This window comes from Acromyrmex echinatior, chromosome 16 (genome assembly GCF_024713525.1).
Source record: "Acromyrmex echinatior isolate Ae372 chromosome 16, ASM2471352v2, whole genome shotgun sequence".
In the NCBI taxonomy this organism is placed as follows: Eukaryota; Metazoa; Arthropoda; class Insecta; order Hymenoptera; family Formicidae; genus Acromyrmex; species Acromyrmex echinatior.
The window spans coordinates 4,874,184-4,893,755 of NC_141867.1; the positions used below are offsets into that span (position 1 = coordinate 4,874,184).

Below are 19,572 nucleotides of genomic sequence, written 5' to 3' on the forward strand. Positions count from 1 at the left end.
ATCATGTTTTTAAAAGTATATTCTTTTCATCTATATTATTTAATTAATCAATAATTTTCTGTTATGTTAAAAAATAATTTTCCCTCTTTTTTGTGAAAAATTCAATTTTTTGAACTGTGTCACTTTTAAGGTAAAAAAACGATGTGTGTGTGTGTGTGTGTGTGTGTGTGTGTGTGTGTGTGTGTGTGTGTGTGTGTGTGTGTGCGTGTGTGTGTGTATTTCGTTTTATAATCAGTCTGTCGTGTAGATGATAATCACAATTCAGCCACTTGCTTTAAAAAAGCAAATGCCGAAACGAAAATCTTCATAATATCAAAGCAGATATCGTTTTTAATCGTCTCGTTTTCATAATTTCGTAATAATATTTTTACAAGGCCTGACTTTCTCTATACAAAAATGAGATCATCGAGCGTCGTCAAGTTTTAACTGGAGCGAGAGATTTCGTAGCAACGCGCCGAGAGAAAAGTTAGGAAGGATAAAAGTGTACTGCTAAAAAACCACGCTTCAGTATTCCCGCCTTCAAAGGCAGACGCGCACCGGCTGAAAAGTTTATAACCATATAAAGCTTAGATAGCAGCTATTGATAGAAGAGTCTCTGAGCAACTGCAAACGCGGTATTCACCAACGCGAAACTAATTAGAATAACTAGGGCCAATTACAAATCTCGTTTACGTTATATTTTAAAGCGGGAATATGATCTAAATTTAACAACGTGCATTAAAGCTATCGTTGAAATAGGTTATAAGAAATTTATGTTTTGATGGTGCATTAGCGGAAATCCACAATTGTGTAGATTAATGCGTGCATACGTAAAAACGTCAAATTAAATTGCAGTTAATCAATTATTACATTTAATAAAATAATCTCGTTTAAATAATTTTCTTTATTCAATGTTTGATGAGCGGCATGTTTCTACATTTAAGCTGTACTACATACATCGCTTGTACTACATAAAATCCATCCACGAAATAATAAAATCATAATAAATTTATTATGAATCATCAATCACGTAAGCGAAATTATTTATACAATATATCTCTAGTTTCCGCATTTATTAATTTCGAATTTACCTATATATGAATTCAACAAACGAAACGTATAAACATGAGATTATTATCTTGATTAATGAATCTTTTTATAATTTTTTAATTAAATAAAAAATTCATACACATAAAACATTTTCTGAACATATGAAAGAATTTCCATCAGTTCATATACTTTTTAATAATATAAATTTAACCGAGATAATCCATTTTAGTAGTTTATTTCTTTTTTATTATAATTATTTAACCTTCTTATATTATTATATTTAACCTTCTTATATTATTGTGTAAAAAAAAATTATCAATGATTCGGATATAAATTTCTAAAAAGAGCGAAAATCTAGTTTAATATTTTGTCGTCTTTATCTAAAACTCAATTCGTCTTCATAAAAATGGAGCGATAACGCATGTCTGAATGTATGTCGATGTTTTGCAGGCTCGGATGTGTTCGGGGAGTACATCGTAAAGGAACCAGACGGTAATATTAGAACGGTGAAGTACCGCGCCGGCAGAGACGGATTTCACGCCAAAGTGCTTAACAGCCATCGAAACGACCGTGAACAAGACGTTGATCATCATTACGATCATCATTAGTCCTACGAGGCTGGACACTGTCACCTACCGAACTCAGCCGTTTTTCATCATGCGACACTTCGCTTCTTTTTTTACATCCATTAGCTTGGTTGAGTAATCATCGACATCTCATTTACGTTGCACTCATTAAAAGATTGGTTAAATATCGTAACATTTTCGTTTCGCTCAGTTTTTCTTAGTGAATCACTTGTCTAGTTTTACTAGTTTCATAATAGAGTCATTATCATGAAAGTCTTTCAATATTACGAAATGGCTTTAAAATTGCAAAAATTTACTAAGCTGGTCAATTGCACAATTAGCGAATTGAAATTTCTTTGGAGGAAATTATTATTTTTTCTAAGGAAATGTGCAGCTGATTGTAATCAGCGACATTGGATTATTAATTGATCAATTTCGGAGCAAAATCGTCTAAACCAAAGAAATAGTCTTGCGAAAATGCACCATATAATTCACTGTCTGTATTTTTATATAGTTTTCTATAGCTTAAGTTAAGACAGATTATTATTACAGAATGATTTGATTAAATGAATGAACAAATTGAAACTAACGATTTATAAAATTAAAAGTCTCTTTATTCTATAAAAAAATATCATTGTTTTTAGATAATAAACATGGAAATTAAGATATAGTAAAATGTGTACTTTATACATATTTATATCCGTTTTAACAAATATTAGATGAATGATGCAAATATTTAAATAACATACATTATAAGACGTAAGATATAATATATCTGCTAATATATCTTTTTTAAACATTTATTAACAATAACGAATATAAATATAAATTAGCAATATAAATTGAAAGTAAATAAATATCTTTTTGTCTCTAAATTTTTGCATTGCAAAGATTGAATCACGTTATTGTTCTCGTGGAATCGGATACAAACGGATTTCGAGAATGCATCAGCATTCTGTTCTCTTGTCTCAGCCCTTACACAATCCTCGTCAAACGCTAAATGATTACCATGTATTGCAGTGAAAGCGTATCACGATAGGCATTCGGCAAATAGACGTAATATTCAAAATTCAATTTGTTAGACAGCCTATACAAGCGAGGTATTGTTTGCTTCAAATTACTTTCCGTCCTCCTGTGAAGAGCACGAACTAGCCGGAAAACCGATATACAGAAACAGCTATAAAGTCGATGAAAGAATACAATGTTTTTTAACAGAATTGACGAATAATCTAATTGAACTGCTGTTATACTAAACTTGTAAAGTAATTAAACAGCTGTTTTTATTTAAATCAGATTTTATTTTTTAAATAAGCAAATTTAATGTGCGATAATATTTTATTCATCAAAATTAATTTAAAATGCAAGGAACGAAATATGTAATATTTATTTATACTTTGTGAAATGTTAAGTATTTCATAATGGCGATAAAAGAATTGACTATATACCAAATAGCGCTCGAATACAATGGATTATTTCGATCCGAAGTGAAAATTTTTGAACAATAGTACAATCTTTTTGTATGATTGGTAGTATGAGATTTTAAATTGAAGGTAAAAAGAACTCTGAACTTTTTCTTCTATCAATTTACTTGCATTTTGCATTTCAAACAGGATACTTTAGAATTTAGGTGTAATTTTTATAGCTGTAATTGAGGATCAAACATTTCCGATATATCATAAATATCGCATCTATAATATATTATTTAGAATCTGTAAGTTCTCAATAGCGATGTTAATTACAATTCTTATAGTATAGTAATAAAAATACTCGACATTGTCTTCGAATAAGAATAATCTAATTGTAAGTACAGATTTCAGAATGCGATTAAGCATAAGAAATTAATTTCAAACAATTGTTAGGTAATTTGTTCATGGATTAAGTCGTCATGAATTTACAAATGAAGGAATCCCAAGAATGATAATACGGAATTGTCGTTGAAGACTGACAGGTAATTTAGTTCTTAATTGTCACGCTCTGTATTTCATATTCTTATGCAGTAAAAAAGTTATCCTCAGTTCACTAAAAAGATATAATATTATTACGTTTCTGAAAGTTGCTTATAATATGCAAAAACAAATTAAAACACCTTCAGAAAACAACATTTACGATATAAATCACGCTATATTTTATCTTCTTACGGAGTGAGAAAGTTATTCTCCATGCATATTTAAAGTGGCCTCTGGCGGCTTCTACAATGAAATTTGAAGGTGTCAAACTTAAAGCTTTAAGCTTTAAGCTTGTAAAAAATTGATCAATCGAATATGAAGAGAATGATTAACTATAATCCGTCAATTTCTTATTGATTAAGGCTTAAAGCTTAAGTTTTACACTTTAAAATCTCATTAAACGTAGCTTAAAAGACATCTTCTAAACATCGCATGTTGTCTCGATCGCAATTAAATGAGGAAACATGTTATTACATTTTCGAAAAATTATAAAACACAGATACAAATTAAAACAACCTTTAAAAACGATATGTATAATATAAAACTTATTTGCGCGCAAATATTGTATATCGTTGGAAAATACATTTTATGCACATACTGTATGTCAGTATGTCTCACATAATTTCTTCTCGCATATATAAATCACAAAAATCACGAGACGTGTCTTGCCAAAATACAATAAAGGTCCGCAAAATGTCGATATTCCATTCTGGATGTGTCCACGTGTAATTTACATTCAGTACGCGGTCGAACAATAAATCACCAAACGCGACTGGGAAGAGTCGCGTGGTAAACACCTGATAACGCACTTTCCATAACATGCAATATCATAGAAAATAGTAAACTTGCTGGATTTGTATGTTGTATAGAACGTTAATTGACGATATCCCGCGTTAAACATTATAAATCGCATTTCAAACTAGCGAATAAATGCGCTTAATTGCATTTCTATACAATAGCCTGTGACAGATATCACTGTCATATCGTTGTCAATAGCCATAGCCGCTAATCTCATTCCTGAAAAAACGTATTATGTGTCATCTGCCTTTTATGCTGCAACGATCATTATTAAGCAGCATAACTTTTTTTGATAATAATAAAATTATTACGAGCATTTTAAGAATATTTCGATTGTTCGAAAATGACGAGCATTGTAAAATGACTGATTTTATTTTTTAATATATACAGTCAATTATTATTTATATATAGCGTTTATTCTAAACCTTTCAACGAATTAAGCGTAATTATTTAATCCCAATGAAAAATTTTCTCTCTGACTCAATCAATTTAGAAAATCTATATAGCTTATATATGTTTTATATTACATAATAATTATTACATATATTTTTAAAGAACTATACATTATATTCATTTTTTTTATTTTAAATCAAAAAATAAATATTTTCTGGTTAGGTATTTTACTGACATGATTTATAATTTAACATGCTACGTAATTCATAAAAAATATTTGAAGAAACAGGAATATAAAATGCAACATAAAAAAATAAGTTTATTTTTATGAAAATTATAAATCATCTAAAATAAGTTCAACTACTGTAACCTTCGAATCGAGAGATAAAGAAGTTTAGATTATTTCGCAGGTCAATAGAATCTCTCTATATTATAGCTTCTAATAAAAAGATAAATGATAAACAATTGCACTTTATATTTTACAGAGCGTTTAAATCTGTTGGTATAGCTCAAACAATATTTATTTTATCGATCTTTGCCGCAGATACAATTTCCTTTATAAATTCCAAAATGCAACGGAGGTAGAAAGCGAGCGAAGTTATCAAAGAATCTTTGGTAGCGTTCTTTGGAAGTAGAAATTCAATGGAACAGAAAGACCACGATAAAAGAAAAAAAGAAAAAGAAGTGCAGGAAGTATTAAAAAAAACTAAAGAAGAAAAATTTACTGAGTGATCTTATAAACTCAACTTATAATCAATTAAATTCCGAGTAACTAATTTTTTGCATGTATCGCTTCTTATTATTTTTTCATCTTCAAAAGTGAAATAAAAGAATTACCGATGTTTGCTTAATGTTTACAGCTTTATTTTAATAAAATTAAAATTAACGAACGATTTTCGTAATTAATATTATGGTTATATTAATTATCCCTAGGATATGTTCACGAATATGTATTATTACCAATGCATACATATGATTTTAATAAATAAATAACTCTTTTAATTAAAAAGAACTAAAAACTTCTGATTAATTTTATTATGTTAAATATGCCTTTAAGCTTCATAGATGTGCTATATACGTAATAATACTTATAGTATAATAATAAATAAGATATATAGATATATAGATATATAATATATATAGATAGACATGGAATTTCAACATATTTTTAGGCCTTGAGTATATTAATAATGAAAGACTACATAACTGGCAAATATATTATTGTGAACATCATAAATTTCGTAATTTATGAATTTTCATGATGAGGATTTAAATCTAAAAATTTGCTTGCTATAAAAAACTATGTAATTTCCTGACGTACAAGGTATGTAATTTCTACTTATTTTATATACTTATATTTTATCTACTTATTTCCGGAGTTAAATTATAAGGTTACAAGATCCGCAGCTATAAAAAATAATAATGCTGTAAATTATAGAGGAAAAAGGGATGATATGTTGAAGGTAACATTTTGATGAAAAATTTGAAGAATTGATGAACTCAACATAAGATAAAATATTCAAAGCTATAATCCTTTCTAAAAAAAAAAAATTATCTCGAATATTTATGTAAAGTTTTTAACTTTTTTTTAACTTTTAAAAAATTATGAGTAATACAAGTTTAGAAAAGCATTTTGTTTGTCAATAAATCTCGATGTAATATACAAAATATATAAGATTATGCACATATAAATGAAAAATCATCTTCGATCAAAAGTGGTTCTTCATGCCTATTAATATTTCTTGTAAATTTATACAATTTCCAGTCCAAACAAAGTGTGCGATTATTTATTGGTCTTGAAACACAGTCCTAAACTAAAGTTGAAATAGTAATGTTACAAATTAAATTGACAAGTAATTTAATATTATTGATGCAAATATAATATAATGCATCGTAGAAAGATGTCAATAATTTGATGTTAATAAGCATCTTAAAAACTGTAAATAATTTATTGCGAAAAACATTATCTATAAAATTATGATTGTACAATTAAATGCTATTTTTAAACCATTGTTCAAATGTAAAATTCAGCTTCATAACAAAGTTAAGACAATTTTTCAATCACACTGTTTTCACCATTTGCATTTTTATCATTTCTAGATGCATTCAATATGCAATAATCTTTTACTGTGTTACGCGTATTATGAATGACTCCGTGACAACATTGAAACAAAAAAAACATTTACAAAAAAAATGTCATAACTTTACTAAAAAAAATAGCAATGTAAAAAAATTACTATTATTTAATTATCTGTAACAAATAATTTATAAAAATGATAAGGACGACGATCTGGGACAATATCTGTTACTGGAGCCAGTAAAATTTTTTCATAGTTTTTTTCTAATTTAAAACAAAGCAAGACTGAGTATTTCACATATATACTGCAAATCAATGCTAATTATCACCTTCGTGAACTATTCAAATGACCACAAAGAAGTATTTTGCAAAACTTCTTTATAACTTCGACGTGTTGTACGAGCACGGATGGAAACTTATTTGAATGCCGCCTTATGTAAACTGTCTGACTAGTTTCCAGATTCATGATCTACCGTGAAACTAACTGGTCGCGCTAAGATGCATCTACGGTATGTCCTTCCCTTCTCATTACGAACACCACGGATCGTGATCGCACTACATAAACGCGAACGAGAGTCACGGGCCTCTTCACTAGTAACCGCAAATTACGTTACTAAACGAAATTCCCTCGCGGACGGGAAGTCTCTCTCGCGCGCCGGAACTTCTACGCGACTGCGTTCTTCAAGTCCTTTTTTGCTTCGAGCTTGGCCGACTGCGGAAGATAAATCTTTGTTTAAAGTTTTCGGTGCACTGCTCCAGGAAAACGTTGCGCAGGTATTTTAAATGTTACTCTAACTGGCTTTACATCGCAGAGAAAAAATTATCTCGGTCTACTTTCTCCTCTTCGGTTTTCTTTCATGCTGATATTCTTGCTAAAGAAGAAATTCCTTATAAAAGCGAGCATTTAATAAATCTTTCGATTACGTTAACATTAAAATTCTATTTCTATAAATATTTAAATAGAATTCTAGTCTATCAATTATTAATACATGTAAATCTTCGTCTTTTCAGAATATAACATTTTTTAATGATCTTTTATCAAAAATAATTTGAAATACAAAGTTAAAATTTTAGTATAATACATTATGCAATAGTAGTATATTTTAGAGACATCATTTTTATAAATAGTACTTGACACGTCCGCGCGCGCGTAATATATGTCACGAATTAATGTTCTATAAATTAATATATAAACTGAAACATATTATTTGTTTATATTAAACATGATTGAAACAAATAAAACGGAACAAACAACTTATGTTTGTAGTTGATACGTGTTATTACAAAACGAGAAAAAATCCAACAGTAACAAAAGTTCGCACTTGATAAAAATATCAACAAAAATCTTTCATTCCACTATAATTAGCCTATAAATAAAACATAATTGCAACACGAAATGATCGTTTCTAGATTATATAGGCATTGATTTGTATAATATAGCTTTAAAATGAAAATTAATTATAATTTCGGTAATTCCGAATTCTCTTGTGAATATTATGCAGCAACAAAGGGGAGACAATAATCGACGTGTCATTTCATTTCAATGCGCGATATTATTTATAATATTGTCGCTTGACTTTTATCATTTTATTTTCATTTCACCTCCCATACCTTCCAACTATTATAAATTAATTAAATGATTTAGTTAAACGAAATTAGAGTAATATATACGTTTGCACAGTCGAGAATATCTGTTTAATATATTTGCATCTGATGCAAATATATTAATCTGATGACTTATTAATTTGTTTCCAAATGTTGCAACGCTAATAAATGTGCTCTTAAATTATTCGAAAAGAAGTTTCGGAACTCGATTCAACCTTATAAGCCAATCGATTGTAGGTCACGACATTAAGACGGAATTTACTCATCGCCGAGTTTGCACGGCGAGCTGTACTCCGACGACGTTTGTGCAAAGGAAATACGACGCGAGAACAGGAAGGAACTCCACTTTCGAAAATTACTCGTGGCTCGCAAGAATTGTTTACTTGAATTGTTTACGCTCCGGATTGGTACCTGTGTCGAATGTCTGTGTGTGAATACAGGAACGCTCCCTTCTTTTTTTGTAATCAATCACATTGAATCGCGTAAATATATATGTGCAAATATCGTACAAAATCTCGTCGAAGTTCTTATGAATCTGAGGTATTCGCTTATTCTATACAATTAAATCTTACGCAAATTTATAATTCCAATCCAAAGTCAACTCGCTCAACACTTGCAAGATAATAATAATGTACATATGTCAATTATAAAAATAATAATTGTTGCATTTAATTTTGTATATACATAATACAAATTTATATAAATTTATAATATCATGCTTGTGTACATACATAATTATTAACAGAGACATAATGTATCTGTTTTCACTGATACATTTTGATGTCTTAGTCACTCACAGTTATCGCTCAATAAAGAGAACAATAAGTACGGCTTGGATGTTATACAAAATAGTTTTACCACCCTTTAGAAACTTCGTCGGTCGTTTATCCCTTCGGCCTTTCGAAACTTCGTATCGGGTCGCCAGAGAAACGCGGATCCAAAAGAAAAGTACATGGACTACGCGAACTAATGGTAGGATCCGACTTGACTCGAGAAGATTAAACGGAGACCGAAAGAGAGTCGGAAGTAGAACGAGAGTGGAAGCCCGCCCGCAAAGTGAAACAAATCGCCGCGAAGAAGGCCAGACGTGCCAACATAGCCGTTGATTTTTCCTCTAATGCCGCCATAAAAGGGACAGAGTCCTCACCAACTTTTTTTAACTTGACCTCACCGCTCTCTCCATCCGGCTTGTTATTTCAAAGAGAAGTTATTTCTTTTACCACAAGAATTGCAGATAAATATTTTCAAAGTCATTTATTATTATATGTTTTTTTTCTCCGATATGTTCATATGTTCGATTAAATTATTAATCTTAATCACAGGTACATTATATCATATTAAAACTATGTTAAGTGCTTCTGTCAAATTTGCATTAAATCATATAAAGAAATAATAGAAACCGCCGATGTTGTATAATTAGAACGTTCGAATATGTTTTGAAGAAATTTAAATTTGTACGAACTTGACTTTTTTCTTTCTAGAAGTTTTGAATACGCTGGCAATTTTATAATTACTGCTGTTATATAATTCACGCTCTTTCATTTGTGTTTACTTATTGTCGTAAAAATACTTCGTTACTACCTCAACGTTTTTCTCGGGAGTATAATAAAATATTTATTGTAACGCAAATTAACTAGAATCAGGGAACCTATTATACATTCTTTATCTTTGCTTAGTAAGCGTCAGCGATTTGCTAGTCTCGTAAAACTCCTAATTACAGAATACTTTATCTTATGTTTACTGGCAGCTGGCATGGCCGGAACCTTTTCCTTCTCAGAAAGCAATTAAAAGTTTTCGGCGTGTTTTAATGTTTGTTGAAACGAATGAAAACTGTACACATTAAATTAAAGTTTGTAAAACTGGTTAGTAGAAAGATTGGCTATGTATTTTAAATTACATCGTATACTCCTTAAATCATGAAAACATGATGTATAATGACTGTACACTATTTAATAATTATTAATATTAAGTGACATGAAAAATAAGGTCAATTTAGTTACCTACGAGCATCGTATTGGCATTGCTAAATTAAAATTAAATGTGCGTGTAATATATTATTAATAATATGCAGCAGATTGCTGTTATAACAGGCTAGAAATATTATCCAGTGTAGCGAGCGTGTGAATCGAAAACGATCAGCGAGCTATGCAAATCTGCTTGCGCAACTGCGCACGGATTGCGGGCTTATTAACTGTCGAAAATATTTATACCTCCGCGAGATTTAATTTGGCACTATATGCAAAGCGCGTGTACGCCAAATGCGCACTAAAACGCACCGACATATAAAAACGGCGATTAAAATTATTTATGTTCGGCGACGTCGGCGTCCTGCGTCCTCACGAAATTTGCATTTTATCGTTCGTCGCTTTTGTTTGTAGTATTATCGCATGCTGAAAGCGTCGCGTTGATGTACTTCATTACGATTTACCGTAAATTCAACCACAGCTCTCTAGCTACACCAACTACACGACAAGTAAAATCAAAGTTTTCGATATCGTAATTAATCAAAATAAATTTTCAAAATCAAATTGTGACTGTTATAAAAAGATATTATATAAATTAATACTTCCAAAGAGCATATATAATACGTCCCTTCCATAGGATTGCATCTCTTTTTTAAATAATAGATATAAATATTATTATCTGTACTTTAATAAAATAAAGATAATACGTAAATTGAATTTAAATTCAGAATTTAAATGAAAAAGGAAAAAAAATATTGTATATTGCAGCATTGTTACATTTTTTTAAAATCTCAAGAAATGTTGAACGTAAATTTTATAAACAATAAAAATTAATTTATTTTTTATTTACTGTCGTTTTTACGATTCTAATTTTTTACTATAGTTTTTAATGTGTGCCAAAATAAGCATTTTTACAAGATTAAGCAAATGTAGTTCATGATCAATTAATACTTGCTAAAAATATGGAGAAAATATTGATTTAAAATACATAAACTAACAGTTTAAAAAATGATAGTAGCTGTCTATAAAATAGTGACTTTATATATGAACTCTGCAAGCATTAATAAGCTTCACGAAATTGGACATAGACGCCTCAACGTGTTACATCCATCTTGCAGCATGACAGCTTCCGTTCAAAGCAGATGTTCCGGTGCATTAAAAGATCTGGCTGTACGACAGCGACGATTATTCGATGGATGGCGGAACCGGAAGTCGAAGATCTTAATCTGCCTTTAATATCCTGCGTCTGAGAGAACTGCCGAGTTACGATCGCAGGTCGCCGTTCGATTCGCAGGTCAAAAGAAAACTAGGCGCTTTTGGCCGCACAACTCTCAAATGGACATCGCTCATTTTCTCACGGAGATAGTCGGAGAGAAAAGTAGCGGGGAACGAAGATTTCGGAGAGGGAATCTCGTCGAGCGGAAACGAAATGTCGATGGAGTGAAATGCTCGAAGAATTAACGAGTTTCTATAAGTTCGAGTCGCATAGCATCAAGAAGAATTGATCATTCTTTCGACTCCGTGGCAATCCGTTTCCATCGAGTATAAAATTTTTACTTAATCTCTTCAACGCGATCGGATTTGGAGATTGAGAGCGATATTATTTTGATTAGTTTAATTTTCGATACTGCAGATATATAAAAATAATCTATATAGATATTTGCGATAGCAAATGTTCTTTTTCATACGAAGAATAAGTGAGAGAGAAGAATGATACAATTAATGAACAAAATTACTCTACTCAGTCAGAACAGCAAAATAAAATTCAAATCTTGTAAATTATTAAAATGTACTATTTTATTAATTGTGTAGTATAGTAAAAATGAAATAATGGTTAACATTCTAAACAGATTAATCAAAAAGACATATTCCAGCATTGAGATAAGACGCATTATGAAAGATAGATGAAAACTTTATGTAACAGCGACAGAAAATAATCTCGCTGTAAGTATACCAGTTCTCTTTTAAGCAAAACTATTATATAGGACTTGACATTCCGCCTTTTTCGGCGTTAAGATCTATACTGTTACATAGAAGCAAATTTACGATTTATTCCCATCGCAAGCTTACTTCGAAAGCGTGGCCGAAATTCGTCTTGTCTCTTACCTGTCTCATTTGAAGCACGGAAACGATCTAGATGGATAAAGACTGAGAAGACAGAATGATGATGAGAAATCGATCCAAAATATGTTGAAAAATTTACTATCATTTTAATTATTTAAAATTTTTTACCAATATTTAAAAATTGCTACACTAAAAAATGTACTAAATTTTAATAAATATTTATTTAATATTACTAACTTAAATATTTACTAAATGTAAACATATAATTATTTTGTAAAAGAACCATCAATTTGATTTAATTTTTCTTTTGTTGGTTAAATATTTATTTACTATAAATAACAGTTTTATTAATATTATTGAAAAAATATGTATTAAAATTTAGTAAATTTTTTATTCAATGTATAGTACTATATTTAAAATCAATTATTAATAGAGTCACTCCGATATATACGCCGCACCTATCAAAAACTTAATTTATTAAGTATTATTTACTATGTTTAAAATAAACGAACTATAAAACAGTAAAAATTTTGTACTCTCTACTACTATGAAAAAAATATTAGAAATCCGAAATATTTATTTTTATATTAAAAAATAAACTTTTTGAAATCCTTGCATTTTGCCGTTTATCCCATAGAGGTGGGATATATGGTTACTCATAAGAGGAGAGGGAGAGAGTATGTACGGCTCATGAAAAATTTATAAATAATGCATATAAATAAGATGTAAAATGATATAACTTATAAAATGTGTGTTTATAAAGTTTTATTAAGGAATAGGAACGGTAAATATGAAATAAATAATAATTACAATCTTCCTACATATATTAGTGTTATGACATGAGATAAATATTTCATATAATGCATTTATTGCATTTAGTGCATATAACAGAATAGTTGCGAGAAAATTACCCCCACTCCTTCTATTTTTTCTGACTTCGGCATAAATCCCAGCGCGGCGTATTTGCCGGAGTTACCCTATATTATAATGTTTATTATAATGTATTTATTACAATATCTAAAAATATTATTATAATTTAAATATATACATGACCGATAATTTTATTATAAGAGATATTTTAATCGTGCAAATATTGAACAAAACATTTGTAATAACTCAGCTAAATTGTTTATCCTTTATATATGGTGCAAGTTAAATTGTTTATCCTTTTTATATGATTAAAAGAATTTATTTATTTTACAAAATTACAAACTCAAATATATGCATCGAAGTGAACATCGAGCGTGAATTTATGTAGGCTATCGTAATGCATAATACAAAAGCGAAGTTTGCTTGGACAATATAAAATGCGTTACATTAAGTGAGATCTGAACAGCTTCGAAAATACGGACTTAGAATTTTAAAGCCACTTTACGGACAGATTTTAATTCCTAAAGCGCTTTAAACTGTCCTAGAGGCTATTTAAACTTGCAAATCCGTTCATTTGAGTTAGATCCCGATAGTGCTTGTTTCCCTTTAAAAATGCTCTTCCACCCGGAATACGGGCAAGCGGTGGAGTATTGCATTCCGTTCGCCGCCGCGATTAAAGCAATTATTGATTTCGCATTCGCGTCGGCCGACACGAATTATTCGAAATATTAGCGAATTATTCGAGAAATTTGCCGCATTGATTACACGCGGTTGCAGTTGAAATGTGACTGATACAATACAATCGTAATATTACCGGTCATGTTTAAGACGAACTAATTATAATTTATTAAATCGTTTTTCTATTACTTAAAATTAACAAAAACTTTAAATCATATTTCATATAGTAACGTATATAATTAATTGTAATTTAAAAAGATTTATTTATCCATATATATTTTGTTACGTAACAACGCTCAAAAAATTTATTGTAAATAATTATTTTGGTTTAAATTATCGTTTTGTTTTAAATCTTACTATAGTAATATACGAAGTGATAAAAGATTTGGCTACAAAAAGTTTTGTATTTATCAAATCATTTATATAATGATATTATAGTAACATAGATATATTTAAAAAAAAAGACAAATTGTAGAATGTTAATTACATCTTATTAAATACCAAAAAGGATATGCATTGAAAAGTTTCCATTGACTGATAAATTGAAAACCGTTCTATTAACTGTCTAGAAAAATTTATTCACACATGGAAAAACACACGCTCATTGATGCATTCCCGAAGCGCTTTAAAACTCAAAGCTCTCTGACATTAAGGAATTTGCCTTCTTGTTTCGCATATTTCAATTATGTCGCTATATGACTTGCTACCTTATTATTGTATTAAACTTGCTGCTAATGGAATAATCAACAAGTTTTTCCATTGATACACTTTTTCAATCTAATTTAATATGTTTTTATCAGAAAAGCAGCTAGAGAAAATTAGGATTGGAAAGTAACACGTTTATGTAACACCACTACTAATATTGTTACTTTTTCGCTAACAATTATTACATTTTTACAGTAATAGTAACAAATAATCGTTACTTTTATTGTCAATCCTCTATTATCTTTATATCTATTCAATGGATCGCATTATTTTTGGACGGAAATATTTTATTTAAATAAAAATTTAAATGCTGAAAAATATTTTGTACTTTATATCTTAAGCTGGATTCCAATAATCACTGCCAATGCTAAACATCTAGTGTATATGTAACGTAAGCTATAAATTTTTAGTATTTAGTAAATATTGGAATGCGCTCTTAATAATAGCATTAATGTTTATAACATTTAGTAAAAATTATTAATTAGCAATAATTGTTAAAATTTGCATTTGTGAAGTAAAAATTAAATTTTTAAAGATAAGTATATATTAAAAAATAAAGATATTAATAAAAAATTGTAAACAAGTTATTAACAGATAAATTCAATATAAAAAAATAGCTTACTGTATAAAAACTTTTAATATTAATTGCTATAATATTAATTGTTAAATAATATAATTTTTAAGTCTAATAATATTTTTAGCATTATAAGAAACAAAATAAGTAACAAAAATAATGAATCATTATTTTCTAAGTAACGATAATGGTAACGGTAATGATAAAAGTTCTCAAGCTTGAAGAAATTGCAATCTGCTAGTAGCAAGGAATAGAAAGAATAATTTTTATATTTGCACGTTTCTTTCTGGCAAAACGTCGTTCTTTTAAATGTTTTAAATAAAATAAGAGAACAGAAAATATATACATGCACATTTCAAGAAAAATATTTAATTCGAAAGATTCAAAAGATAATGTACGGAACATAAATATGTATATCGCCTACATGCAACAGAATTTAAAAAATCGATAAAAACTTAAGAAAAACACTATATTGTGTTAATTTAATGCGATCACATTTTTCTTCGAAAAATATTAATTATACAGAACGTTATATAAAAATCAAACTGCAAAGTCTCATTAAGAAAGTTAATGATTTATAAATAATAAGATTGGAAACAATTATGTTAAATAACATTACTTTTTAAATACGAAGCGCCACTACGGTTGTCGGACTTTCAACGCAATCAATCTGAAATATTAATAATCTCCCCAAATTTCCCAAATTAATCTTAAAAAACTGTAATAAACTTATGAAAAATATTGTCGGCCGGAAGTTGAACTCGGATCTCTTGCGTCTCCGTGCGAGAATATTTTTCGCAATAAGTTTTTTAAGATTAATTTGGAAAATTTGGGAGGATTATTAATACTTCAAATTGATTGCATTGAAAGTCCGACAACTATATCGGCACGCAATTATCATTTCTGAAATTAATTCATTTATATGAATATATATAATAGTTCAACATCTTAACATTCAAACCGTAGTGGCGCTTCGTATTTATTAATGATTTATGTTTAGTACAAATTTCCTTAGAGAATACTCAAGTTTTACTGCTGCGGGAAAATGCACGAACAGGTACTTTTTATAACTTCGCGAAAAATATTGTAGTATAACTACAATATTTTTCATTGCTTCGGCTGGATCCGTTTCACAGAATAACAATATTTTCTGATGTTATCGCGAGAGGAGAGGAAAAAGTGAGAAAAGGGGAAAGAATTCCAACACTCGGATCTCCGTGCGTCTTAATTTAATTTTCACCTGTGCAAATGCCTTTCGGGTATGCGATCTATAGGGAAATAGTTCCTCTTGTGCTACCTTCCTTTCCCTTTTTACCTGCGGGCCAATCACTTACTTACGAACACATACGATTTCTCTCTCGATCTTGTTTATACTTGATTCTTTATTACATTTTTTATCAGTCATGTAATACCATAAAAATAATTTGCTATGCAGTTAGAAAACACAGAAAATATAGAAGATATTAAATAATAAAATAATAAAATATAAAATAATAAAAAATTATTTATATAAGAACATAAATGGATCAGATTTTATCTTTCCAAACAAATTAACGACAATATTTGAGGCGTTTATTTTCTGCTGTAATACGCAGTTAGAAACACACACTTCTTTACGCAAAAAAGTATAAGTAAAAAATTATTAGTATTATATTACTATATTTTTATTATTTATATCTAATTTTCATAGTATTATATCTTCATATAATAATTAATTTTTATAAAATTATGTATGTATACCATGATACCTGATATGCAATATACATATAATTATAAAAAGGAATGCGAAAAATAAATTATTAAAAATGAGGTCAAAAATTGAATTTCTCCAATAAAATCTCTATTATATGCTCAACTGCTTTCTTCAACAGAGCAATGAAATACAGAACCATTTAAAAGTCCCTCATGAACCGTAAGTGAATACTGTTCCACATAACATCCCTTAATACGATCAACTGCGTATAATGCCTTAAAAGACACTGTTAGACGCGGTTAGACATCGACAATATGGGTTATCTAACTCTGAGTTGGCGACTCGTTGTCTCTTTCTGGATTATAGTGCTTTCTACAACATCGAGAGAGAAAGAAAATTTAGTTGAACTGGGTTAGCGCTAAACCACGTCACTACCATCGGCCCTTAGTAGTAGGTACAGCCAGGATACAGGACATGCAGTGTAACGCCGCATTGATTACAAAAGCTAAAAGGAGGCTTGCGCTACATCAATATAATCAAGCTTACATCAATATAATCGATATTCAGCGGATAATCGTGACTTGAACGAGCATTAATTAAAACTGTTTTAATAAATTAAATTAAGGGCTTGTGTGGGAATGTCGATATATATGTATATATTCGAAGTATATACAAATAGAATTATTTCGAGAAAGATGAATAGAAGTAAAAAAGATAAAAGTTTAAAAAGCACATGCACGAATAAAATAATTTATATCATGATATACAGATACATACATGCATTGTTAATATTTTCATATAAGAAAAATCGATCCAAAATATGTATTTTAAAAATTGTAAAGATAAATATAAATATACGTAAAAATTTAAATATTTTTAATATTATACATATATGATAAAGCATAATGAAAAATGAAACTTATTACAATCAGTTGGTTTATTAAAATAAATATTTTATAACAAAGATGTTGTTTCTCTTTATTTTTATATAAACATATTGATGACTAGAGAATTAAAATATTCATGCTTAAGATTTTACATTTACTTCTATATTTATTATATCTATACGTACGTATCTGTATTTTTCTGCACGATAATATACTATAGCAAATGATCCTACGAAAAACTATCTATTTTCCACAGGATCAGTGCGAATTGAAAAGAAAATTTTTTTTTCTTTGCAGAAAAGAGCGCATCGCTCTTATTATTGCCTGATGCAAGAGTCGTGTACGTAATTTTTCTTCCACTGAATCCGCAACTTCCACGCCTGCAACATTCCGGAAATTTGAAACGCCAATTCAAGGATTTTAGCGAAGTTTTTCAGCTTTCTATCTCTATCGGTAATCGAAGATCTCAGCATTATCTCTAAAAATGTTTATTTCTTAACAAAAAATGAAAGCCAGTGATTGTATATACATATATGTAGTAGTAAAAAATATAAAAAAGCCCATCAGAGCCTACATCAGCTGTTCGGATGCACAGAAAACTCTTCATTCTTATGTGAATGTAACAAAACGAATCAAATATAAACGTTTCGACCTTTCGATTTGAGTCAATATAAAATATAAATCTAAATTACGTAAGTAACGCAAATTCCAAGATGGTAATTCCCGATAATTTAGCTCATTCTTCTTTATCCAAATATCAAATTAGCTATGTAATGAATAACCAAATGATTTTTTGCATATTTTAAACTATTATATCATGGAAATATTCATAAAAATTGAGCATTGTAACATTTTTATATTTCAACAATTTTGCAATTATCTATACACATAAAAATTACATACATATCACATATGCATTCGCATTAAACGGATCTACCGATGGCTAATGCAATCTAAGTTTTCTTAATTTATATTAATTATTTTCATATATTTACATTAATTGGCATAAACAAGCAAAATTTATTTTTCAATTTACCATATTTTATTATATACATTTGTCCATTTTTAGAACATATTTTAGTATAAATAATTAATATATAACTTTAATAATATCAAATACAACTTTTATAGTAGCTATTAATATTAGATTATTATACTGTTATTAATATGATTAATATTATATTAATTATACATTATAATATACTTTTTAGCCTGTATTGTAATATAATTATTAATATAATGGCATAGTTATTTTCAATTTTTGATTAATATTAAGTAAATAGCTGCTTATTAGACAATAGTAAATTAAATGTACTAAAATTTAATTTTTTTGCAAAAGAATTAAGAGTCTTAACCTTTAATAAGTGCTTACCTACATACACTTGAAACGCATACAGTTGTTTTACACGATCAAGTTGTTTTATGCGATAGATAAGATAAGCTTACGAAATTGTAGTTGCGAGCGATAAAGGCCTTCGAACAATGACAATCCGTCAATTGCACGCGTTATCGTTGCCACTAGCCAGCTCGGGCAGATAATACTACGACGCAGGTAAAAACATGTCATACCCGTCCGTCATTTGCAGCATTGACAACGAAAATGTTTCCGCGGGATCTGCTGCTGATACTGCTGCTCACCTGCATCCTTTACAGCCACAGCTATGCACAAGAAATAAAGGTTTGTCAAATCCAAATGTTCTATCTTGTAAAATTTGCTATCGTT

The 19,572-nt window shown here is 29.1% G+C and overlaps 1 protein-coding gene and 1 long non-coding RNA gene across 4 annotated transcripts in view; one reads left to right on the plus strand and one right to left on the minus strand.

Annotated features, from left to right (window-relative positions):
• Positions 1-19,572, minus strand: part of LOC147907072 (uncharacterized) — a 296,973-nt gene that overhangs the window by 182,071 nt on the left and 95,330 nt on the right. The window lies entirely within an intron of this gene.
• Positions 1-19,572, plus strand: part of LOC105145708 (pupal cuticle protein Edg-84A) — a 28,822-nt gene that overhangs the window by 3,464 nt on the left and 5,786 nt on the right. For 2 of the 3 annotated variants that reach the window (XM_011055471.2, XM_087414325.1), the window contains exon 3: positions 1,480-19,527. In XM_011055471.2, the coding sequence (XP_011053773.2) occupies positions 1,480-1,637 (158 nt within the window). In that variant the 3' untranslated portion in view covers positions 1,638-19,527. The remainder of the gene's footprint in view (positions 1-1,479; positions 19,528-19,572) is intronic. The other variant, XM_087414324.1, reaches the window with a different exon arrangement.